The following is a 25,748-nucleotide window of genomic DNA, read 5'->3' as shown; positions in this document are numbered from 1 at the left end:
AAATAGCTATTAATTGTTACAATATACCATAATACTTTGTTCCGTTTTCCTCATCTGGTAGTGCATGTAAAATGAATCATGCCTTTTCATATCTAATTGTAAATTTCTCATCATGCTATTATAGAGAAAATTCAATTTGTGCATAATATACATACATACAAGTATGTCTACACAAATGATTAAAATGTATCCAAACATCTATCATCTATCATTATACACAATCGCTGTTTCCCGCTTCAGTGAGGTAGCATCAGGAAACATGAAGAATGGCCCATCCATTCGTTTTTTTTTTTTTTTTTTTTTTTTTTATACTTTGTCGCTGTCTCCCGCGTTTGCGAGGTAGCGCAAGGAAACAGACGAAAGAAATGGCCCCCCCCCCCATACACATGTACATACACACGTCCACACACGCAAATATACATACCTACACAGCTTTCCATGGTTTACCCCAGACGCTTCACATGCCTTGCTTCAATCCACTGACAGCACGTCAACCCCTGTATACCACATGACTCCAATTCACTCCATTTCTTGCCCTCCTTTCACCCTCCTGCATGTTCAGGCCCCGATCACACAAAATCTTTTTCACTCCATCTTTCCACCTCCAATTTGGTCTCCCTCTTCTCCTCGTTCCCTCCACCTCCGACACATATATCCTCTTGGTCAATCTCTCCTCACTCATTCTCTCCATGTGCCCAAACCATTTCAAAACACCCTCTTCTGCTCTCTCAACCACGCTCTTTTTATTTCCACACATCTCTCTTACCCTTACGTTACTTACTCGATCAAACCACCTCACACCACACATTGTCCTCAAACATCTCATTTCCAGCACATCCATCCTCCTGCGCACATCTCTATCCATAGCCCACGCCTCGCAACCATACAACATTGTTGGAACCACTATTCCCTCAAACATACCCATTTTTGCTTTCCGAGATAATGTTCTCGACTTCCACACATTTTTCAAGGCTCCCAAAATTTTCGCCCCCTCCCCCACCCTATGATCCACTTCCGCTTCCATGGTTCCATCCGCTGACAGATCCACTCCTAGATATCTAAAACACTTCACTTCCTCCAGTTTTTCTCCATTCAAACTCACCTCCCAATTGACTTGACCCTCACCCCTACTGTACCTAATAACCTTGCTCTTATTCACATTTACTCTCAACTTTCTTCTTCCACACACTTTACCAAACTCAGTCACCAGCTTCTGCAGTTTCTCACATGAATCAGCCACCAGCGCTGTATCATCAGCGAACAACAACTGACTCACTTCCCAAGCTCTCTCATCCCCAACAGACTTCATACTTGCCCCTCTTTCCAGGACTCTTGCATTTACCTCCCTTACAACCCCATCCATAAACAAATTAAACAACCATGGAGACATCACACACCCCTGCCGCAAACCTACATTCACTGAGAACCAATCACTTTCCTCTCTTCCTACACGTACACATGCCTTACATCCTCGATAAAAACTTTTCACTGCTTCTAACAACTTGCCTCCCACACCATATATTCTTAATACCTTCCACAGAGCATCTCTATCAACTCTATCATATGCCTTCTCCAGATCCATAAATGCTACATACAAATCCATTTGCTTTTCTAAGTATTTCTCACATACATTCTTCAAAGCAAACACCTGATCCACACATCCTCTACCACTTCTGAAACCGCACTGCTCTTCCCCAATCTGATGCTCTGTACATGCCTTCACCCTCTCAATCAATACCCTCCCATATAATTTACCAGGAATACTCAACAAACTTATACCTCTGTAATTTGAGCACTCACTCTTATCCCCTTTGCCTTTGTACAATGGCACTATGCACGCATTCCGCCAATCCTCACCATGAGTCATACATACATTAAATAACCTTACCAACCAGTCAACAATACAGTCACCCCCTTTTTTCATAAATTCCACTGCAATACCATCCAAACCTGCTGCCTTGCCGGCTTTCATCTTCCGCAAAGCTTTTACTACCTCTTCTCTGTTTACCAAATCATTTTCCCTAACCCTCTCACTTTGCACACCACCTCGACCAAAACACCCTATATCTGCCACTCTGTCATCAGACACATTCAACAAACCTTCAAAATACTCATTCCATCTCCTTCTCACATCACCGCTACTTGTTATCACCTCCCCATTTACGCCCTTCACTGAAGTTCCCATTTGCTCCCTTGTCTTACGCACCCTATTTACCTCCTTCCAGAACATCTTTTTATTCTCCCTAAAATTTACTGATAGTCTCTCACCCCAACTCTCATTTGCCCTTTTTTTCACCTCTTGCACCTTTCTCTTGACCTCCTGTCTCTTTCTTTTATACTTCTCCCACTCAATTGCATTTTTTCCCTGCAAAAATCGTCCAAATGCCTCTCTCTTCTCTTTCACTAATACTCTTACTTCTTCATCCCACCACTCACTACCCTTTCTAAACAGCCCACCTCCCACTCTTCTCATGCCACAAGCATCTTTTGCGCAATCCATCACTGATTCCCTAAATACATCCCATTCCTCCCCCACTCCCCTTACTTCCATTGTTCTCACCTTTTTCCATTCTGTACACAGTCTCTCCTGGTACTTCCCCACACAGGTCTCCTTCCCAAGCTCACTTACTCTCACCACCTTCTTCACCCCAACATTCACTCCTCTTTTCTGAAAACCCATACTAATCTTCACCTTAGCCTCCACAAGATAATGATCGGACATCCCTCCAGTTGCACCTCTCAGCACATTAACATCCAAAAGTCTCTCTTTCGCACGCCTGTCAATTAACACGTAATCCAATAACGCTCTCTGGCCATCTCTCCTACTTACATAAGTATACTTATGTATATCTCGCTTTTTAAACCAGGTATTCCCAATCATCAGTCCTTTTTCAGCACATAAATCTACAAGCTCTTCACCATTTCCATTTACAACACTGAACACCCCATGCATACCAATTATTCCCTCAACTGCCACATTACTCACCTTTGCATTCAAATCACCCATCACTATAACCCGGTCTCGTGCATCAAAACCGCTAACACACTCATTTAGCTGCTCCCAAAACACTTGCCTCTCATGATCTTTCTTCTCATGCCCAGGTGCATATGCACCAATAATCACCCACCTCTCTCCATCAACTTTCAATTTTACCCATATTAATCGAGAATTTACTTCCATCCATTCGTACATACATGTATATACATAAATTCCCACATATGCACATATCTATATTTATTTATTATACTTTGTCGCTGTCTCCCGCATTAGCAAGGTAGCGCAAGGAAACTGACGTAAGAATGGCCCAACCCACCCACATACACATGTATATACATACACATCCACACACGCACATGTACATACCTATACATCTCAACGTGTACATATATATATATATATATATATACATACACATACATATACATATATACACATGTACATAATTCATACTTGCTGCCTTTCTTCATTCCTGTCGCCATCCCGTCACACATGAAATGACAACCCCCTCCCCCCGCAGGCGTGCAAGGTAGGGCTAGGAAAAGACAACAAAGGCCATATTCGTTCACACTCAGTCTCTACCTGTCGTGTATTTTGCACCGAAACCACAGCTCCCTTTCCACATCCAGGCGCCGCAAAGCTTTCCATGGTTTACCCTCATACACCTCACATGCCCTGGTTCAATCCATTGACAGTACGTCGACCCCGGTATACCACATCATTCCAATTCACTCTATTCCTTGCACACCTTTCACCCTCCTGCATGTTCAGGCCCCTATCGCTCAAAATCTTTTTCACTCCATCCTTCAAACTCCAATTTCATTTCCCACTTCTCGTTTTTGCCACCTCTGACACATATATCCTCTTTGTCAATCTTTCCTCACTCATTCTCTCCATGTGACCAAACCATTTCAAAACACCCTCTTCTGTTCTCAAAACACCCTCTTCTGCTCTCTCAACCACACTCTTTTCATTACCACACATCTCTCTTACCCTTTCATTACTTACTCAATCAAACCACCTCACACCACATATTGTCCTCAAACATCTCATTTCCAACACACCCACCCTCCTCCGCACAACTCCATCTATAGCCCATGCCTCACAACCATATAACATTGATGGAACCACTTTTCCTTCAAACATACCCATTTCTGCTTTCCGAGATAATGTTCTCGCCTTCCACACATTTTTCAACGCTCCCAGAACTTTTGCCCCTCCCCCACCCTGTGACTCACTTCTGCTTCCATGGTTCCATCTGCTGCCAAATCCATTCCCAGATATCTAAAACACTTTACTTCCTCCAGTTTTTCTCCATTCAAACTTACCTCCTAATTTACTTGTCCCTCAACCCTACTGTACCTAATAACCTTGCTCTTATTCACATTTACTCTCAGCTTTCTTCTTTCACACACTTTACCAAACTCAGCCACCGGCTTCTGCAGTTTCTCACCCGAATCAGCCACCAGCGCTGTATCATTAGCGAACAACAACTGACTCACTTCCCAAGAGCTCTCATCCACAATAGACTGCATACTTGCACAATATCCTTACCAACCAAACAACACCACATTTCCCTCTTCCTTAATAAATTCAACTGCAATACCATCCACTCCGTCTTGCCACATTTCATCTTCCGCAAAGCTTTCACCATCACCTCTCTTCACCAAAACATTCTCCATGACACTCTCTCTTCACATCAAACATTTAATAATCCTTATAAACACTTACTCCATCTCCTCACTTCATCATTACCTGTGATAACTTTCCCTTCTAATCCTTTCACCAATGTTCCCACTTGTTCTCTAGTCTTTGGCACATTACCATCTAAAACATCCTTTTTTTCCCCTAAAGTTAAATGATACTCTCTCATCCCAATGCTCATTTGCCCTTTTTTTCAACCCACACACCTTCCTCTTGACCTGTCACTTCTTTCTCATACATCTCCATATCATTTGCATTCCTTCCTTTTAAGTAGTACACAAATGCCTCTCTTTCCTATTCCTCTATTAACTTTATCCCTCCACTCCCTACCCTTCCTATTCTGCCCACCACCCAACTTTCACATGCCACATGCATCTCCTGCACATTTCTTCTCATGTTAGCTGATATGGCATGGGCTTCTTTAGATATCTCCTATTCCTCACCGACTCCCCTCACTTCATTTAAACTTCCCTTTTGCCATTCTAAATTCAATCTCTCCTGGTTTTTCTTCACACAAGTCTCCCTTTTAAGCTCACTCACTCTCACCACTCTCTTCTCTTCTCTGAGCTTGTTTCCTCCTTTTTGAAAACCTCAATAAATCTTTACCCTCACCCCCACAAGAGTGATCAAACATCCCACTAGTTGCCTCTCTAATCGCATTTACATCCAGGCTCTATTTTACATGCCTATCAATTAACATGCAATGCATTAATGCCCACTGACAATCTCTACAAGCCACATATATAAACTTTACATACGTATAATCATGAAAGTATACTTACACCAGGTATTCCCAAGCACCAACCCCTTTTCAGCACACTACCTCAAAAGCTCTTCATTTCCATGAATAACTAATACTCCATACACCTTAATTATACACTTAACGACCATATCACTTACTTAGACACTTAAGTCTCCCATAACTTCTACACAGTCTATTACACTAAAACTGTTGAAATGCTCCCTCAACGGTAATATTCACCTATCTCTTGCCATCCACTTTCAATTTTACCCACATCAGTCTAGAATTTACTTCCTTACATTATCATGCACTCCCACAATTGCTTCAAGACTAATGCCACTCCTTTCTTAGCTCCTGCACTTTCACCAACCCCTGACTTTACACCTAATACATTTTCTAACCATACTTACTCTTTACACTTGTGCTGCATTTCACCGAGCAAAAACATCTAGGTTTCTTCTCTTACATATATTATGATCTATTCTCTCTTCTTGGGTAAATCCACACATTTCAGACATCCTAGTCTGAGCCTTCAATGACAATGAGTACTCCCTGCCAGGACAGTTGTTCTGTTACCTCTTTTAGAAATCAAAATACAAGAAGTAGGATTTCCAATCCCTTGATCCTACCCCCTTTAGTCACCTTCCTACATGTATTTCAATATCTAAAAAGGGAAAAAGATGGAGTCGAGTGGGGGGTGCTCATACTCCTTGAAGTCTCAGAATGTTTGCAGATGTAACCAAGATGAGAAGAAAGGAGAGATAGGTAGTATGTTTGTGGAAAGCAACCTGGATCTTCTGGCTATGAGTGAAACAAAGCTCAAAGGTAAAGGGGAAGAGTAATTGGGGAATGTCTTGGGAGTAAAGTCAGGGGGTGGTGAGAGGACAAGAACTAAGGAAGGAGTAGCACTACTCCTGAAGCAGTTGTGGGAGTATGTGACAGTGTAGGAAAGTAAATTCTGGATTGTGCACGTAAAACAAAGTGGATGGAGAGAGAGGGGTGCTTAATGGTGCCTATGCACCTGGTCATGAGAAGAAAGACCATGAGAGGTAAGTGTTTTGGGAGCAGCTGAGTAAGTGTGTTACCAGCTTTGATGCACGAGACCGGGTTTTAGTGATGGGCGATTTAGATGCGAAGGTGAGTAATGAGGCAGATGAGGGTATAATTGGTGTACATGAGGTATTCAGTATTGTGAATGGGAATGGTGAAGAGCTTGTGGATTTGTGTGCTGAAAAAAGAATGGTGATTGGGAATACCTGGTTTAAATATACATACATAAATATCAATTCTGAGATGGTGTAGCAGTTATAGCATGGCCTGAAGCATCAGCTTCCATAGTGAAAGGAGACATAGGGTCAATAGCTTTTACCACCGAATCTGCAATATCTTTAAGTTCTCAAAAGCTAGTGCTGCATCAGTAGACAGAGTAAATCCATCAGCATGCAAGAGAAGACGGATCTTTTCAGAAAAATTAAGTATCCAACGGGAGTAATGTGCAAGCATCACCAATGATCTCTGTAAGGAAGCAGTATCCTTAGGGAGTGAAAGATTTAACACTGAATGAAGGCGCTCTAGGTATCGTCTGATCACTCCCTCTTTTACAAGTACCCAAGAAGAATTATGGCTTATAAAATCACATGTTATCCCTGGGGATAGGGGAGAACGAATACTTCCCACGTATTCCCTGCATGTCATAGAAGAGGGTGGTGAGAGTAAGTGAGCTTGGGAAGGAGACTTGTGTGAGGAAGTACCAGGAGAGACTGAGTACAGAGTGGAAAAAGGTGAGAACAATGGAAGTAAGGGGAGTGGGGGAGGAATGGGATGTATTTAGGGAATCAGTGATGGAGTGCACAAAAGATGCTTGTGGCATGAGAAGCGTGGGAGGTAGGTTGAGTAGAAACGGTAGTGAGTGGTGGGATGAAGAAGAAAGATTATTAGTGAAAGTGGACGATTTTTGCAGGGAAAAAAATGAAATTGAGTGGGAGATGTATAAAAGAAAGAGGTAGGAGGTCAAGAGAAAGGTGCAAGAGGTGAAAAAGAGGGCAAATGAGAGTTGGGGTGAGAGAGTATCATTAAATTTTAGGGAGAATAAAAAGATGTTCTGGAAGGAGGTAAATAAAGTGCGTAAGACAAGGGAGCAAATGGGAACTTCAGTGAAGGGCGCTAATGGGGAGGTGATAACAAGTAGTGGTGATGTGAGGAGGAGATGGAGTGAGTATTTTGAAGGTTTGTTGAATGTGTATGATGACAGAGTGGCAGATATAGGGTGTTTTGGTCGAGGTGGTGTGCAAAGTGAGAGGGTTAGGAAAATGATTTGGTAAACAGAGAAGAGGTAGTAAAAGCTTTGCGGAAGATGAAAGCCAGCAAGGCAGCAGGTTTGGATGGTATTGCAGTGGAACTTATCAAAAAAGGGGGTGACTGTATTGTTGACTGGTTGGTAAGGTGATTTAATGTATGTATGACTCATGGTGAGGTGCCTGAGGATTGGCGGAATGCGTGCATAGTGCCATTGTACAAAGGCAAAGGGGATAAGAGTGAGTGCTCAAATTACAGAGGTATAAGTTTGTTGAGTATTCCTGGTAAATTATATGGGAGGGTATTGATTGAGAGGGTGAAGGCATGTACAGAGCATCAGATTGGGGAAGAGCAGTGTGGTTTCAGAAGTGGTAGAGGATGTGTGGATCAGGTGTTTGCTTTGAAGAATGTATGTGAGAAATACTTTGAATAGCAAAGGGATTTGTATGTAGCATTTATGGATCTGGAGAAGGCATATGATAGAGTTGATAGAGATGCTCTGTGAAAGGTACTAAGAATATATGGTGTGGGAGGCAAGTTGCTAGAAGCAGTGAAAAGTTTTTATCGAGGATGTATGGCATGTGTACGTGTAGGAAGAGAGGAAAGTGATTGGTTCTCAGTGAATGTAGGTTTGCGGCAGGGATGTGTGATGTCTCCATGGTTGTTTGATTTGTTTAAGGATGAGGTTGTTAGGGAGGTGAATGCAAGAGTTTTGGAAAGAGGGGCAAGTATGAAGTCTGTTGTGAATCAGAGAGCTTGGGAAGTAAGTCACTTGTTGTTCGCTGATGATACAGCGCTGGTGGCTGATTCATGAGAGAAACTGCAGAAGCTGGTGACTGAGTTTGGTAAAGTGTGTGAAAGAAGAAAGTTAAGAGTAAATGTGAATAAGAGCAAGGTTATTAGGTACAGTAGGGTTGAGGGTCAAGTCAATTGGGAGGTAAGTTTGAATGGAGAAAAACTGGAGTAAGTAAAGTGTTTTAGATATCTGGGAGTGGATCTGGCAGCGGATGGTACCATGGAAGCGGAAGTGAATCATAGGGTGGGGGAGGGGGCGAAAATCCTGGGAGCCTTGAAGAATGTGTGGAAGTCGAGAACATTATCTCGGAAAGCAAAAATGGGTATGTTTGAAGGAATAGTGGTTCCAACAATGTTGTATGGTTGCGAGGCGTGGGCTATGGATAGAGTTGTGCGCAGGAGGGTGGATGTGCTGGAAATGAGATGTTTGAGGACAATGTGTGGTGTGAGGTGGTTTGATCGAGTAAGTAATGTAAGGGTAAGAGAGATGTGTGGAAATAAAAATAGCGTGGTTGAGAGAGCAGAAGAGGGTGTTTTGAAATGATCTGGGCACATGGAGAGAATGAGTGAGGAAAGATTGACCAAGAGGATGTGTCGGAGGTGGAGGGAACGAGGAGAAGTGGGAGACCAAATTGGAGGTGGAAAGATGGCGTGAAAAAGATTTTGAGTGATCGGGGCCTGAAAATGCAGGAGGGTGAAAGGCGGGCAAGGAATAGAGTGAATTGGATCGATGTGGTATACCGCGGTTGACATGCTGTCAGTGGATTGAATCAGGGCATGTGAAGCGTCTGGGGTAAACTATGGAAAGTAGTGTGGGGCCTGGATGTGGAAAGGGAGCTGTGGTTTCAGGCATTATTGCATGACAGCTAGAGACTGAGTGTGAACGAATGGGGCCTTTGTTGTCTTTTCCTAGCGCTACCTCGCACACGAGGGGGGGAGGGGGATGGTATTCCATGTGTGGTGAGGTGGCGATGGAAATGAATAAAGGCAGTGTGAATTGTGTGCATGGGTATATATGTATGTGTCTGTGTGTATATATATGTGTACATTGAGATGTATAGGTATGTATATTTGCGTGTGTGGACATGTATGTATATACATGTGTATGGGGGTGGGTTGGGCCATTTCTTTCGTCTGTTTCCTTGCGCTACCTCGCAAACGCAGGAGACAGCGACAAAGCAAAATAAATAAATAAATAAAATATATATATGCAAGTAGGAGAGATGGTCAAAAGGCATTATTGGATTAAATTAATTAATAAGCATGTAAAAGAGACTTTTGGATGTTAATGTGTTGAGAGGGGCAGCTGGAGGGATGGCTGATCACGATCTTGTGGAGGTGAAGGAGAAGGTTTGTAAAGGTTTTCAAAAATGGTTAGAGAATGTTGGAGAGAAGAGAATGGTGAGAGTAAGTGAGCTTGGAAAGGAGACTTGTGTGAGGAAGTATCAGGAGAGAATGAGTGTAGATGGCAAAAGGTGAAAGTACATGACATGAGGTGAGTGGGCGAGGAATGGGATGTATCTAGGAGGCAGTAATGGCTTGTGCAAAAAATGCATGTAGCATGAGAAAGGTGGGAGGTGGGCAGATTAGAAATTATAGCGAGTATTTCTCACATTCTTCAGCACAAAGACCAGATCCATAAATTTCCCAACACTCCTGAATTATTTCTATCTTGTGAATTGAGCCAGAGGTTCATTTCTTTCTATAATAATCATATCAGAGAAATACATAAGAAAAGCCTTCAAAATGTGGTATAAACATAAAGGTTATCGCAAATACATACTAAGGCAATAAAGCTCGCATCCACTTCGTCATAAAGGTCACATCCACTTGACCGCCATAAAGCTCACATCCACTTGACCCTGAAATTCATAACATTAAACCATGTACCAGAGTAAGTAAAGAACCTGAAACATTTGTCAGAATCCTTCTCCATCGTTATCATAGTCTATAGTCTATCGCAAACATTAACAATTTTTCATCAGGTGCACATCTAAAAGCTAGCATTGAATTTTCTCATTCTATTTTCTCCAATATCTATAATCATCCCATACCCACTAATTCTTTAACATATATACGAAACAGAAATGATACTTGCCTCAATCATCAAGCAGGAGGCTTCCACATCTTGAAAGGCTTGCTTGATTTGTCAATACAACTTGTGTATTCTGACTTCATTAAGTCTACTATGTTAATCTAGAGATTATAAAGTTTCAAACTTACTAAGTACTTGCATTCTTTTTTATACCTAAATGCAATTTCCAACATTAGTGATATAGCACTACGAACAAAAGAAAGGCTTCATCCACTTACATTCATTCTTTAGCTGTCATGTATAATGCACTGAAACCACAGCTCCCTATCCACAAGAACTTAAACCACAGCTCCCTATCCAAAAGAAGACCCCAAAGACCTTTCCACAACTTATCCCAGATACTTCATACACCCTGGTTTAGTTCAAGGAGAGCATGTCTACCCCTATATAAAATGTTATTCCAATTAACTCTATCCCACAAAAAACTTTACGAGCACCCTCCTGCATCTTCAGGCCCAGATTGCCCAAAATATTTTTCACTTCATCCTTCCATCCTCAACCTGGTCTCCCCATTCTCCTGATTTCCTTGCATGTATTCACTAATTCAAACATTACAAAAAGTTTAGTTCATCTCAAGAAATATCATCCATATTTGACAAGTAACAGATGTCTTATCATAAACTTTAAACTGCTGTTGATCTGACAATTCTATTTGAAAATGATTAATGTTTCATACTCAAACACCCTTCATTCCTATATCATTGCATTATTTGCTTTCCCTGGCAATTACCAGTCATAGGGCAGAAAAACTCTTGAAATGACACCCAGTTTATTAACTGTCAATACCATAGGCAGCAATGACTTTCTTGTATGGTTCAATCTGTTTGGATACCTTCTCCAACGCCTTTTTCTTCATTTTCTGTAAACAAAGAAATACACATGGATAAATATAATTCAAATTACAAGGAATTCATTAAAAAAAAAATCATATTACCCAAGGCTTAGATCAATCAGATAAATGTATAGAGCAAATATGTTTTGCACAAAAATGTACAAACTACAAATCTGAAAATAAAACCTTACATACATATGGTTGTGATCCTATGGAATCAATTTACCCCTTTTGACTACTAACATGGATGCAGTAACTAACCAAAGACAACTACTTGTCAACATCTATTTTTGCACATACATGCTGTGCTGGCTAACACTACTACGTATTTATCTGCCATTTTCGACATTTGTGAGGTAGCACCATAACTAAAAAAAAAGGCCACATTTGCTTCCAACCATTCTCTAGCCGCTATGAGTAAAATACCAAAACCACACACCCACAATGTATATCTATCTATATCTGTGATACCTGTTCCCTCCAGGAACTCCCAACAAGGTATGGCCAAAGCAAAAATCTCTCCACTTATCCGTCCTTATATGCCTCCCTCGCATACACCATTCCACACAACTTTTAACTGTATTACAATACACTCTCTTTATAAACTCCAAGTCTTGCATTCTTTTCACACACCCAAACCACCTAAAGCATTACATTTCACCCATGCTACCACTCCACAATTCATTTACTTTGCATTCCTTGCCACGCCAGATCTCTCATACACCCTTTCATCTCTTTCTTCATTCCATCTATTCACAAAACATGCTCTTCTCAAATAGCTCATTTCCAGAGTCTGGATTCTTGGCATCTGTGCCTCATTCCACATCCATATTTCAGCTGCTACATCAGGGTTGGGAAGACTATGCTGTACTTCCATACTTACACCTCTACAATTCATCATGGTGAAGTAGGAAGCAAGGAGATAGATTGGTTCCTAGTGGAGTGATGAAGAATGTGTGGAAAAAAACATTATCTCAGAGATCAAAAATGAATATGTTTGAAGGAATAGTATAGTAGTTCCAACAATATTTTATGGTTGCGAGGCATGGGCTATAAATAGGATTGTACAAAGGAGGATGAATGTGTTGGAAATGAAATGTTTGAGGACAATATGTGGTGTGAGGTGGTTTGATCGAGTAAGTAATGCAAGGGTAAGAGAGATGTGTGGTAATGAAAATAGTGTGGTTGAGAGAGCAGAAAAGGGTTTTTGAAATGGTTGGACATATGGAGAGAATAAGCGAGGAAAGGTTCACAAAGAGAACATAAGAGTCAGAGGTGGAGGGAACCAAGGAGGAGCAGAACAAATTGGAGGTGGAAGGAGGGATTGAAAGGATTTTGAGCAATTGGGGCCTGAACATGCAGGAGGGTAAGAGGCATGTAAGGAATAGAATGAATTGGAACGATGTGGTATACTGAGATCGACATGCTGTCAATGGACTGACCAGGGCATGTGAAACATCTCGGGTAAACCATGGAAAGGTCTGTGGGGCCTGAATGTGGATAAGGAGCTGTGGTTTCTGTGCATTACACATGACAGCTGGATATGTTTACCCCAGACATTTCATATGCCCTAGTTTAATCCAATGATGGCAAATCAACCCTAGTATACCACATCATTCCAAATCACACAATTCCTTGCACGCCTCTCCCCCTCCATGTATTCAGGCCCCGATTGCTCAAAATATTTTTCACTCCAACCTTCCACCTTCAAATTGGTCTGCTTCATGTTCCCTCAACCTCTGACACATACATCCTTTGTCAAATTTCCTCAATCATTCTCTTCATATATCCAAGCCATGTCAACACACCCACTTCAGCTCTCTCAGACACATTCTTTTCATTATCCTACATCTCTTTTAAATTTTCATTATTTTCTCAATCAAACCACCTCAGCACATACTGTCCTCAAAGAATTCATTTCGAAAACATCCACCGTCATCCGTACTACCCGATCTATAACCCATGCCTCACAACCATGTAATATTGTTGGAACTACCATTCCTTCAAACATACCCATTTCTGCTCTTCAAGATAATCATGTTTCCAAACATTCTTCATCGCTCACAAAACATTTGCCCCCTCCCCCACACTGAGACTCACTTTCACTTCCATGGTTCCATTCGCTGCTAAGCTCACTCCCAGATATCTAAAGTAGTTCACTTCCTCCAAATTTTCTTCATTCAAATTTACATCCCAACTAACCCGTCCCCAACCCTGCTGAAACTAATAACCTAGCTCTTATTTACAACTACTCTCAACTTTCTCCTTTCGCACACTTTCCAAACTCAGTCACCGAATTCAGCAGTTTCTCACTCGAACTGGTGGAATGGGATGTATTTAGGGAAGCAGTGATGGCTTGCGCAAAAGATGCTTGTGGCATGAGAAGCGTAGGAGGTGGGAAGATTAGAAAGGGTAGTGAGTGATGGGAAGAAGTAAGATTAATAGTGAAAGAGGAGAGAGAGGCAAGAGGTGAAAAAGAGGGCAAATAAGAGTTGGGGTGAGAGAGTATCATTCAATTTTTGGGTGAACAAAAAAGATGTTTTGGAAGGAGGTAGATAAAGTGCGTAAGACAAGAAAACAAATGGGAAAATCGGTGAAGGGGGATAAAGGGGAGGTAATGACAAGTAGTAGCGATGCGAGAAGGAGATGAAGTGAGTATTTTGAATTTTTGTTGAATGTGTTAGATGATAGAAGGGCAGATAAAGGATGTTTTGGTCGAGGTGATGTATGAAGTGAGAGGGTCAGGGAGAATAATTTGGTAAACATAGATAGGAGAGAAAGAATACTTCCCACGTATTCCCTGCGTGTCGTAGAAGGCGACTAAAAGGGGAGGGAGCGGGGGGCTGGAAATCCTCCCCTCTCGTTTTTTTTTTAATTTTGCAAAAGAAGGAACAGAGAATTGGGCCAGGTGAGGGTATTCCCTCAAGGCCCAGTCCTCTGTTCTTAACGCTACCTCGCTAATGCGGGAAATGGTGAATAGTTTGAAAGAAAGAAGAAAGAAGAGAAGAGGTAGTGAAAAATTTGCCGATGATGAAAGCTGGCAAGGTGGCGGGTTTGGATGGTATTATAGTGGAATATAATAAAAAGCAAATGGATTTGTATGTAGCATTTATGGATCTGGAGAAGGCATATGATAGAGTTGATAGAGATGCTCTGTGGAAGGTATTAAGAATATATGGTGTGGGAGGAAAGTTGTTAGAAGCAGTGAAAAGTTTTTATCGAGGATGTAAGGCATGTGTACGTGTAGGAAGAGAGGAAAGTGATTGGTTCTCAGTGAATGTAGGTTTGCGGCAGGGGTGTGTGATGTCTCCATGGTTGTTTAATTTGTTTATGGATGGGGTTGTTAGGGAGGTAAATGCAAGAGTTTTGGAAAGAGAGGCAAGTATGAAGTCTGTTGGGGATGAGAGAGCTTGGGAAGTGAGTCAGTTGTTGTTCGCTGATGATACAGCGCTGGTGGCTGATTCATGTGAGAAACTGCAGAAGCTGGTGACTGAGTTTGGAAAAGTGTGTGGAAGAAGAAAGTTAAGAGTAAATGTGAATAAGAGCAAGGTTATTAGGTACAGTAGGGTTGAGGGTCAAGTCAATTGGGAGGTGAGTTTGAATGGAGAAAAACTGGAGGAAGTGAAGTGTTTTAGATATCTGGGAGTGGATCTGGCAGCGGATGGAACCATGGAAGCGGAAGTGGATCATAGGGTGGGGGAGGGGGCGAAAATCCTGGGGGCCTTGAAGAATGTGTGGAAGTCGAGAACATTATCTCGGAAAGCAAAAATGGGTATGTTTGAAGGAATAGTGGTTCCAACAATGTTGTATGGTTGCGAGGCGTGGGCTATGGATAGAGTTGTGCGCAGGAGGATGGATGTGCTGGAAATGAGATGTTTGAGGACAATGTGTGGTGTGAGGTGGTTTGATCGAGTGAGTAACGTAAGGGTAAGAGAGATGTGTGGAAATAAAAAGAGCGTGGTTGAGAGAGCAGAAGAGGGTGTTTTGAAGTGGTTTGGGCACATGGAGAGGATGAGTGAGGAAAGATTGACCAAGAGGATATATGTGTCGGAGGTGGAGGGAACAAGGAGAAGAGGGAGACCAAATTGGAGGTGGAAAGATGGAGTGAAAAAGATTTTGTGTGATCGGGGCCTGAACATGCAGGAGGGTGAAAGGAGGGCAAGGAATAGAGTGAATTGGAGCGATGTGGTATACCGGGGTTGACGTGCTGTCAGTGGATTGAAGCAAGGCATGTGAAGCGTCTGGGGTAAACCATGGAAAGCTGTGTAGGTATGTATATTTGCGTGTGTGGACGTATGTATATACATGTGTATGGGGGGGGGGGTTGGGCCATTTCTTTCGTCTGTTTCCTTGCGCTACCTCGCAAACGCGGGAGACAGCGACAAAGTATAATAAAATAAAATAAATAATAAAAAGGACTATGGATAGAGTTGTGCGCAGGAGGATGGATGTGCTGGAAATGAGATGTTTGAGGACAATGTGTGGTGTGAGGTGGTTTGATCGAGTAAGTAACGTAAGGGTAAGAGAGATGTGTGGAAATAAAAAGAGCGTGGTTGAGAGAGCAGAAGAGGGTGTTTTGAAATGGTTTGGTCACATGGAGAGAATGAGTGAGGAAAGATTGACCAAGAGGATATATGTGTCGGAGGTGGAGGGAACGAGAAGAGGGAGACCAAATTGGAGGTGGAAAGATGGAGTGAAAAAGATTTTGTGTGATCGGGGCCTGAACATGCAGGAGGGTGAAAGGAGGGCAAAGAATAGAGTGAATTGGAGCAATGTGGTATACCGGGGTTGACGTGCTGTCAGTGGATTGAATCAAGGCATGTGTATGGGGGTGGGTTGGGCCATTTCTTTCGTCTGTTTCCTTGCGCTACCTCGCAAACGCGGGAGACAGCGACAAAAAAAAAAAAAAAAAAAAAAAAAATAATAATAAAAAGGGCTAACTGTGTTGTTGACTGGTTGGTGAGGATATTCAATGTATGTATGGCTCATGGTGAAGTGCCTGAGGATTGGCAGAATGCATGCATAGTGCCACTGTACAAAGGTAAAGGGGATAAAGGTGAGTGTTCAAATTACAGAGGTATAAGTTTGTTGAGTATTCCTGGGAAATTATATGGGAGGGTATTGATTGAGAGGGTGCATGCATTTACAGAGCATCAGACTGGCGAAGAGCAGTGTGGTTTCAGAAGTGGTAAAGGATGTGTGGATCACGTGTTTGCTTTGAAGAATGCATGTGAGAAATACTTAGAAAAACAAATGGATTTGTATGTAGCATTTATGGATCTGGAGAAGGCATATGACAGAGTTGATAGAGATGCTCTGTGGAAGGAATTAAGAGTATATTGTGTGGGAGGCAAGTTGTTAGAAGCAGTGGTTTTTATCAAGGATGTAAGGCATGTGTATGGGTAGGAAGAGAGGAAAGTGATTGGTTCCCAGTGAATGTAGGTTTGCAGCGGGGGTGCGTGATGTCTGCATGGTTGTTTAATTTGTTTATGGATGGGGTTGTTAGGGAGGTGAATGCAAGAGTTTTTGAGAGAGGGGCAACTATGCAGTCTGTTGTGGATGAGAGGGCTTGGGTATTACATCAGTTTTTGTTCGCTCATGATATAGCTCTCGTGGCCGATTCGGGTGAGAAACTGCAGAAGCTGGTGACTGAGTTTGGTAAAGTGTGTGAAAGAAGAAAGCTGAGAGTAAATGTGAATAAGAGTAAGGTTATTAGGTACAGTACGGTTGAGTGACAAGTCAATTGGGAGGTAAGTTTGAATGGAGAAAAACTGGAGGAAGTGAAGTGTTTTAGATATCTCGGAGTGGATTTGGCAGCAGATGGAACCAAGGAAGCGGAAGTGAATTACAGGGTGGGGGAGGGGGCAAAGGTTCTGGGAGAATTGAAAAATGTGTGGAAGGCGAGAACATTATCTCGGAGAGCAAAAATGGGTATGTTTGAAGGAATAATGGTTCCAACAATGTTAAATGGTTGTGAGGCATGGGCTACAGATACGGTTGTGTGGAGGAGGGTGGATGTGTTGGAAATGAGATGTTTGAGAACAATATGTGGTGTGAGGTTGTTTGAAAGGGTAAGAGAGAAGTGTGGAAATAAAAAGAGTGTGGTTGAGAGAGCAGAAGAGGGTGTATTGAAATGGTTTGGTAACATGGAGAGAATGAGTGAGAAAAGATTGACAAAGAGGATATATGTGTCAGAGGTGGAGGGAACATGCAGAAGTGGGAGACCAAATTGAAAGTGGAAGGAAGGAGTGAAAAAGATTTTGAGCGATAAGGGCTTGAACAAGCAGGAGGGTGAAAGGTGTGCAAGGAATAGAGTGAATTGGACGATGTGGTTTACCGGGGTCGGTGTGCTGTCAATGAATTGAACCAGGGCATGTGAAGCATCTGGGGTAAACCAAGGAAAGTTTTGTGAGGCCTGGAAGTGGAAAGGGAGCTGTGGTTTCAGTGCATTATACATGACAGCTAAAGACTGAGTGTGAACGAATGTGGCCTTTGTTGTCTTTTGCTACCCTACCTCGTGGGAGTGTGAGGGAGGGGGGTGTTTTAGGAGCAGCTGAATGAGTGTGTTAGTGGTTTTGATGCACAAGACTGGGTTATAGTGATGGGTGATTTGAATGCAAAGGTGAGTAATGTGGCAGTTGAGGGAATAATTGGTATACATGGGGTGTTCAGTGTTGTAAATGGAAATGGTGAAGAGCTTATAGATTTATGTGCTGAAAAAGGACTAGTGATTGGAAATACCCGGTTTAAAAAGCGAGATATACATAAGTATACGTATGTAATTAAGAGTCAGGGAGGAATGGGATGTATTTAGGGAAGCAGTGATGGCTTACACAAAAGATGCTTGTGGCATGAGAAGCGTGGGAGGTGGGTTGATTAGAAAGGGTAGTAAATGGTGGGATGACGAAGTAAGATTATTAGTGAAAGAGAAGAGAGAGGCATTTGGACAATTTTTGCAGGGAAAAGATGCAAATGAGTGGGAGATGTATAAAAGAAAGAGACAGGAGGTCAAGAGAAAGGTGCAAGAGGTGAAAAAGAGGGCAAATGAGAGTTGGGGTGAGAGAGTATCATTAAATTTTAGGAAGAATAAAAAGATGTTCTGAAGGAGGTAAATAAAGTGCGCAAGACAAGGGAACAAATGAGAACTTCAGTGAAGGGGGCTAATGGGGAGGTGATAAGTAGCGGTGATGTAAGGAGATGGAGTGAGTATTTTGAAGGTATGTTGAATGTGTTTGATGATAGAGTGGCAGATATAGGGTGTTTTGGTCGAGGTGGTGTGCAAAGTGAGAGGGTTAGGGAAAATGATTTGGTAAACAGAGAAGAGGTAGTAAAAGCGTTGCGGAAGATGAAAGCCGGCAAGGCAGCGGGTTTGGATGGTATTGCGGTGGAATTTATTAAAAAAGGGGGTGACTGTATTGTTGAATGGTTGGTAAGGTTATTTAATGTATGCATGATTCATGGTGTGGGAGGCAAGTTGTTAGAAGCGGTGAAAAGTTTTTATCGAGGATGTAAGGCATGTGTACGTGTAGGAAGAGAGGAAAGTGATTGGTTCTCAGTGAATGTAGGTTTGCGGCAGGGGTGTGTGATGTCTGCATGGTTGTTTAATTTCTTTATGGACGGGATTGTTAGGGAGGTGAATGCAAGAGTTTTGGAAAGAGGGGCAAGTATGAAGTATGTTGGGGATGAGAGAGCTTGGGAAGTGAGTCAGTTGTTGTTCGCTGATGATACAGCGCTGGTGGCTGATTCATGTGAGAAACTGCAGAAGCTGGTGACTGAGTTTGGTAAAGTGTGTGAAAGAAGAAAGTTAAGAGTAAATGTGAATAAGAGCAAGGTTATTAGGTACAGTAGGGTTGAGGGTCAAGTCAATTGGGAGGGAAGTTTGAATGGAGAAAAACTGGAGGTAGTAAAGTGTTTTAGATATCTGGGAGTGGATCTGTCAGCGGATGGAACCATGGAAGCGGAAGTGGATCATAGGGTGGGGGAGGGGGCGAAAATTCTAGGAGCCTTGAAGAATGTGTGGAAGTCGAGAACATTATCTCGGAAAGCAAAAATGGGTATGTTTGAAGGAATAGTGGTTCCAACAATGTTTTATGGTTGCGAGGCGTGGGCTATGGATAGAGTTGTGTGCAGGAGGATGGATGTGCTGGAAATGAGATGTTTGAGGACAATGTGTGGTGTGAGGTGGTTTGATCGAGTAAGTAACGTAAGGGTAAGAGAGATGTGTGGAAATAAAAAGAGCGTGGTTGAGAGAGCAGAAGAGGGTGTTTTGAAATGGTTTGGGCACATGGAGAGAATGAGTGAGGAAAGATTGACCAAGAGGATATATGTGTCGGAGGTGGAGGGAACGAGGAGAAGTGGGAGACCAAATTGGAGGTGGAAAGATGGAGTGAAAAAGATTTTGTGTGATCGGGGCCTAAACATGCAGGAGGGTGAAAGGAGGGCAAGGAATAGAGTGCATTGGATCGATGTGGTATGCCGGGGCTGACGTGCTGTCAGTGGATTGAATCAGGGTAAGTGAAGCGTCTCGGGTAAACCATGGAAAGCTGTGTAGGTATGTATATTTGCGTGTGTAGACGTATGTATATACGTGTGTATGGGGGTGGGTTGCGCCATTTCTTTCGTCTGTTTCCTTGCGCTACTTCGCAAACGCGGGAGACAGCGACAAAGCAGGAAAAAAAAAAAAATGATTCATGGTGAGGTGCCTGAGGATTGCCGGAATGTTTGCATAGTGCCACTGTACAAAGGCAAGGGGGATAAGAGTGAGTGCTCAAATTACAGAGGTATAAGTTTGTTGAGTATTCCTGGTAAATTATATGGGAGGGTATTGACTGAGAGGGTGAGGGCATGTACAGAGCATCAGATTGGGGAAGAGCAGTGTGGTTTCAGAAGTGGTAGAGGATGTGTGGATCAGGTGTTTGCTTTGAAGAATGTATGTGAGAAATACTTAGAAAAGCAAATGGATTTGTATGTAGCATTTATGGATCTGGAGAAGGCATATGATAGAGTTGATAGAGATGCTCTGTGGAGGGTATTAAGAATATATGGTGTGGGAGGCTAGTTGTTAGAAGCAGTGAGACGTTTTTCTCGAGGATGTAAGGCATGTGTACGTGTAGGAAGAGAGGAAAGTGATTGGTCCTCAGTGAGTGTAGGTTTGCGGCAGGGGTGTGTGATGTCTGCATGGTTGTTTAATTTGTTTATGGATGGGATTGTTAGGGAGATGAATGCAAGAGTTTTGGAAAGAGGGGCAAGTATGCAGTCTGTTGTGGATGAGAGAGCTTGGGAAGTGAGTCAGTTGTTGTTCGCTGATGATACACCGCTGGTGGCTGATTCATGTGAGAAACTGCAGAAGCTGGTGACTGAGTTTGGTAAAGTGTGTGAAAGAAGAAAGTTAAGAGTAAAGGTGAATAAGAGCAAGGTTATTAGGTACAGTAGGGTTGAGGGTCAAGTCAATCGGGAGGTAAGTTTGAATGGAGAAAAACTGAAGGAAGTAAAGTGTTCTAGATATCTGGGAGTGGATCTGGCAGCGGATGGAACCATGGAAGCGGAAATGAATCATAGGGTGGGGGAGGGGGCGAAAATTCTGGGAGCCTTGAGGAATGTTTGGAAGTCGAAAACATTATCTCGGAGAGCAAAAAAGGGTATGCTCGAAGGAATAGTGGTTCCAACAATGTTGTATGGCTGCGAGGCATGAGCTATGGATAGAGTTGTGCGCAGGAGGATGGATGTGCTGGAAATGAGATGTTTGAGGACAATATGTGGTGTGAGGTGGTTTGACCACATAAGTAATGTAAGGGTAAGAGAGATGTGTGGAAATAAAAAGAGTGTGGTTGAGAGAGCAGAAAAGGGTGTTTTGAAATGGTTTGGTCACATGGAGAGAATGAGAGAGGAAAGATTGACCAAGAGGATATGTGTGTCAGAGGTGGAGGGAACGAGAAGTGGGAGACCAAATTGGAGGCGGAAAGATGGAGTGAAAAAGATTTTGAGTGATCAGGGCCTGAACATGCAGGAGGGTGAAAGGTGTGCAAGGAATAGAGTGAATTGGAACGATGTGGTATACTGAGGCCGACGTGCTGTCAGTGGATTGAACCAGGGCATGTGAAGCGTCTGGGGTACACCATGGAAAGTTTTGTGGGGCCTGGATGTGGAAAGGGAGCTGTGGTTTTGGTGAATTATTACATGACAACTAGAGACTTGAGTGTGAAGGAATGGGGCCTTTGTTGTCTTTTCCTAGCACTACCTCGCACACATGACAGGGGAGGGGGCTATGGGAATGAATAAAGGCAGACAGTATGAATTATGTACATGTGTATATATGTACATGTCTGTGTGTGTATATATATGTATACGTTGAGATGTATAGGTATGTATATTTGTGTGTGTGGACGTGTATGTATATACATGTGTATGTGGGTGGGTTGGGCCACTCTTTCGTCTGTTTCCTTGCGCTACCTCGCTAGCGCAACCAACAATGCTGTATGGTTGCGAGGCATGGGCTATGGATAGAGTTGTGCGGAGGAGGGTGGATGTGCTGGAAATGAGATGTTTGAGGACAATACATGGTGCGAGGTGGTTTGATCAAGTAAGTAATGTAAGGGAAAGAGACATGTGTGGAAATAAAAAGAGTGTCGTTGAGAGAGCACAAGAGGGTGTTTTGAAATGGTTTGGTCACATGGAGAGAATGAGTGAGGAAAGATTGACCAAGAGGATATATGTGTCAGAGGTGGAGGGAATGAGGAGAAGTGGGAGACCAAATTGGAGGAGGAAAGATGGAGTGAAAAAGATTTTGAGTGATCGGGGCCTGAACATGCAGGAGGGTGAAAGGCATGCAAGGAATGGAGTGAATTTGGAACGATGTGGTTTACCGATGTCGACGTGCTGTCAATGGATTGAACCAGGGCATGTGAACCGTCTGGGGTAAACCATGGAAAGTTCTGTGGGACCTGGATGTGGAAAGGGAGCTGTGGTTTCGGTGCATTATTACATGACAGCTAGCGACTGAGTGTGAACAAATGTGGCCTTTGTTGTCTTTTCCTATCGCTACCTCGCACACATGAGGGGGGAGGGGGTTGTTATTCCAAGTGTGGCAAGGTGGCAATGGGAATAAATAAAGGCAGACAGTATGAATTATGTACATATGTATATATGTATATGTCTGTGTGTGTATATATATGTATACATTGAGATGTATAGGTATGTATATTTGCGTGTGTGGATGTGTATGTATATCCATGTGTATGTGGGTGGGTTGGGCCATTCTTTCGTGGTTCCTTGCGCTACCTCGCTAACGCAGGAGACAGCGACAAAGTAAAATAAATAAATAAATAAATAAATATATGTTTCCTGGTGCCACCTCGCTGATGCAGGAAAAGGCAATCAAGAATAATAAAGAAAATTAAACTGTACACCCTTCCTCCAAATAAACAAGAATTTACAAATAGGACCAGGAACACACATGCAGCATCCCTAAACAGATGTGCTGGAGGATAATTAACACAGTTGTAACACCTTATCGTTCCCTAGATATCAACCATTTTCCCATTCTCAACTCTATCTCAGTGATTCTACTTTTCACACATTTAACTCTTGACACCTTTTCCATCTAAAATCAACAAGGTCTTCCAGCTCAATCATTAGTGGCATTTCTCTCTCTGTCTTGCTTCCATCTAAACAATATTCAGTCATAATATTGTGTTGGTGGTCTCAAATCAGCAGCCATCATTCTCAAACTAGCTCTAATTAACGATTCATCTTTTGGTTTCAAGCTCCCAAATTACTGCCATGCCTGTTTCCAATATTTCTTATGCTTATCTCCCTAATCAATAACTTCCTCCTCCTACTTGTTCCAACTATTTTTTTCAGTTTCTGAACATCTGTTACTTCATAAAATGGAAAAAAATTGGGGGGGGGGGATTCTGTCTGTCCTAACAATTGTTACTTTAGGAGAGCTAGAATCTTCTTCCCCCTTTCTCTCAAACAAATCCATGTTAATCACCAGGCCCAGAAATGGGTCTCTATAACAGCTTGTGCATCCTTATCTAATGCCATTAGCTTTTCCCTGTAACTTAGCCCTCTTACTCCTGGTATAATCTTTGTTGACCTCCTATGGACCTTCTGTATTAACTCTGTGCCTCTTTAGGTGCAGTGACCAAACCTGAGAAGCTTATTCTACTTATGTATGAAGTGAAAAGATTTGGTATACATTTGCTTAACCTTATACTTAAAAGACTCATTCTGGTATTTGCAAGAAGGCAGATTGCCTCATTTACTTTTCTCCTAATGCAAGACTCTGGTGATAAGTGTGTGTGACTAATCAGATGCAATGATGTAATGAAAGTAAAAATTCTTACCTCATCTGCTACCTTCTTCTTGTATTGAACAGCAGCTCTAAGCTTTCTACGGCGTTCTAGTGAACTGACAACAAGCTTGTACTTCCAGCCAACCTCGTGGGAAAGGCGGTTCAACTGACAGTACTAAAGAGGAAAGAAATAAATCAATTCCACTATTAACACTATTAAACAGTGCTTTTTCTCCAAATATCTATCAAAGCACAACAATTTGTAAAACTCATTCCAGGCACATGCTGATAATGAATTTCCCAGAAATCATATTAATGCATTCCACCAGACGATAATAATGAATTTTCCAGAAATTACATTACTGCATTCCATCACAAGATAATACTGAATTTCGAAGAAATCATATCAATGCATTCCTTAATCTTTAATATCTCGATACAATTCTTATTTACAACAAACTTTTACAGATGCATAAATGTTACAGACATAACTGGTTCAAGAATATGCAAACCTAATCCCAAATAAACTCTACATGACATGTGCATCATGTTGCTTCAAGTAATTGTGACTTACCTTACGACCAGGCATCAGCCGTGTAACTCTCATTGCATCGGGAACAACCTTGCGTGCATATTTGTCATATGCAGGGGGGATACCCTCAAAGCTTTTAAGACGCCAAAGTGCCCGCTGCCCTCGCATAGTCTTGTATGGCAGCATACCTTTAGTAAACAACAATTAAGAGTTACTCTAAAAGCCAAACAGGTCTTCCACAACAATATACATCAATTACCCTTCCATTAACATGAGGCACATCAAATGTATACAGCCTCAGAGTTCTCCCACACATCATAGGCAAAGCATAATGCTACAATTTCCACAATACAACCACTTCTCAATTCTTTACTTGGCAAACTTATGTTGCTTTGGCAAAAAGAATAAATGTATGACCCATACCATAACAATCACACAGAGATCCTCCTCAGCACATACCTATAACCATTCTCTCATCATTCTTACATGATGTACCTCTATGCCTCCACAACTTCATATCAATCCATAACTATCATGATACACTTCTATGTCTAATGTACTGCTATACATTTTCAATGTGATAAATCGTTCAAGGCCACACCAATTAAAAGGCCCATAAAACTGTACATGTTTACATCACATAAAAGCACTAGACCCTTTAAATCCACACCACTCCACAGTCAAACAACCCCCTTGTGATACAAAACACACTTACCTCACACTTTGATGACTAGTATCAAGAGATCCCCATCCACAATAACCACATCAATATCAGCACACTCCCCATACATGTAAAAGTTGCACTTTCTTGCATGCAACAACCCACACAGAATGGACCCCTTGGGTAAGCAGAAAGGTAAGGTAGAATGGACTCTCAGGGTAAGTACAATAAGTAAACACAAAGGTAAGGTATGGAATTCACAATACCCAAAATCTTTAAAATGGACTCCTTGTCGAGCAGGAAAATAAAGGATTCATGACACTAACATCTTTTTTCATACTTGATCACTGTTTCCTACATTAGTGAGGTAGCACTAACATATCTTAATCATCAATTCAAATCTAAACCATACTAAATTATCTATCTACAGTATCGATCGTTCATCTTCATCTACTTAAGATTAATCGTTCACTCATGTCCAACAAATCCGAGAAAGGCAATGCCCTCATGCAAGTTTCTTGTAACCTAAGTTTTTCCATTCTTCATATCCCTTCTTCAAGGGGCACCTCAAATTCTAATACATCTAGCTAGTCTTAATATTAACTTCAGTACCATACCATCCTTAAGGATCATTTCCAAATACCTCAAGTCAAAAATTCATTAAAAAAGCAAATCAAAAGAATCCCCTCATTTTCAAAAACATCAGTTAATAATACCACCCAACTTCTATGATTCATTTAAAACAATAATCTCAATACAGCAAATGTAAATATTCACATTCCATCCCACTTGATTCTGC

At 42.0% G+C, this 25,748-nt stretch overlaps 2 protein-coding genes across 19 annotated transcripts in view; both read right to left on the bottom strand.

Moving 5' to 3' along the window:
- The window catches only part of LOC139750924 (uncharacterized), a 109,954-nt gene extending 98,569 nt beyond the window's left edge, over positions 1–11,385 (bottom strand). For 4 of the 18 annotated variants that reach the window (XM_071665823.1, XM_071665822.1, XM_071665824.1 and 1 more), the window contains exons 1-2: positions 10,633–11,382; positions 10,318–10,396 (exon numbers count right to left, since the gene is read on the bottom strand). The gene's annotated coding sequence lies outside the window, so the exon portion shown is untranslated. Of the gene's footprint in view, positions 1–10,317 lie in introns of all 18 variants that reach the window. The other 14 variants (XM_071665834.1, XM_071665835.1, XM_071665826.1 and 11 more) reach the window with 12 other exon arrangements.
- The window catches only part of RpL13A (ribosomal protein L13A), a 67,763-nt gene continuing 53,400 nt past the window's right edge, over positions 11,386–25,748 (bottom strand). Inside the window, exons 4-6 of the mRNA XM_071665814.1 lie at positions 24,331–24,476; positions 23,809–23,931; positions 11,386–11,488 (exon numbers count right to left, since the gene is read on the bottom strand). Coding sequence (XP_071521915.1) covers positions 11,402–11,488; positions 23,809–23,931; positions 24,331–24,476 — 356 coding nt within the window. The 3' untranslated portion in view covers positions 11,386–11,401. The remainder of the gene's footprint in view (positions 11,489–23,808; positions 23,932–24,330; positions 24,477–25,748) is intronic.

This window comes from Panulirus ornatus, chromosome 10 (genome assembly GCF_036320965.1).
Source record: "Panulirus ornatus isolate Po-2019 chromosome 10, ASM3632096v1, whole genome shotgun sequence".
Taxonomy (NCBI): Eukaryota; Metazoa; Arthropoda; class Malacostraca; order Decapoda; family Palinuridae; genus Panulirus; species Panulirus ornatus.
This window is presented reverse-complemented; position numbering and strand designations above follow the sequence as displayed.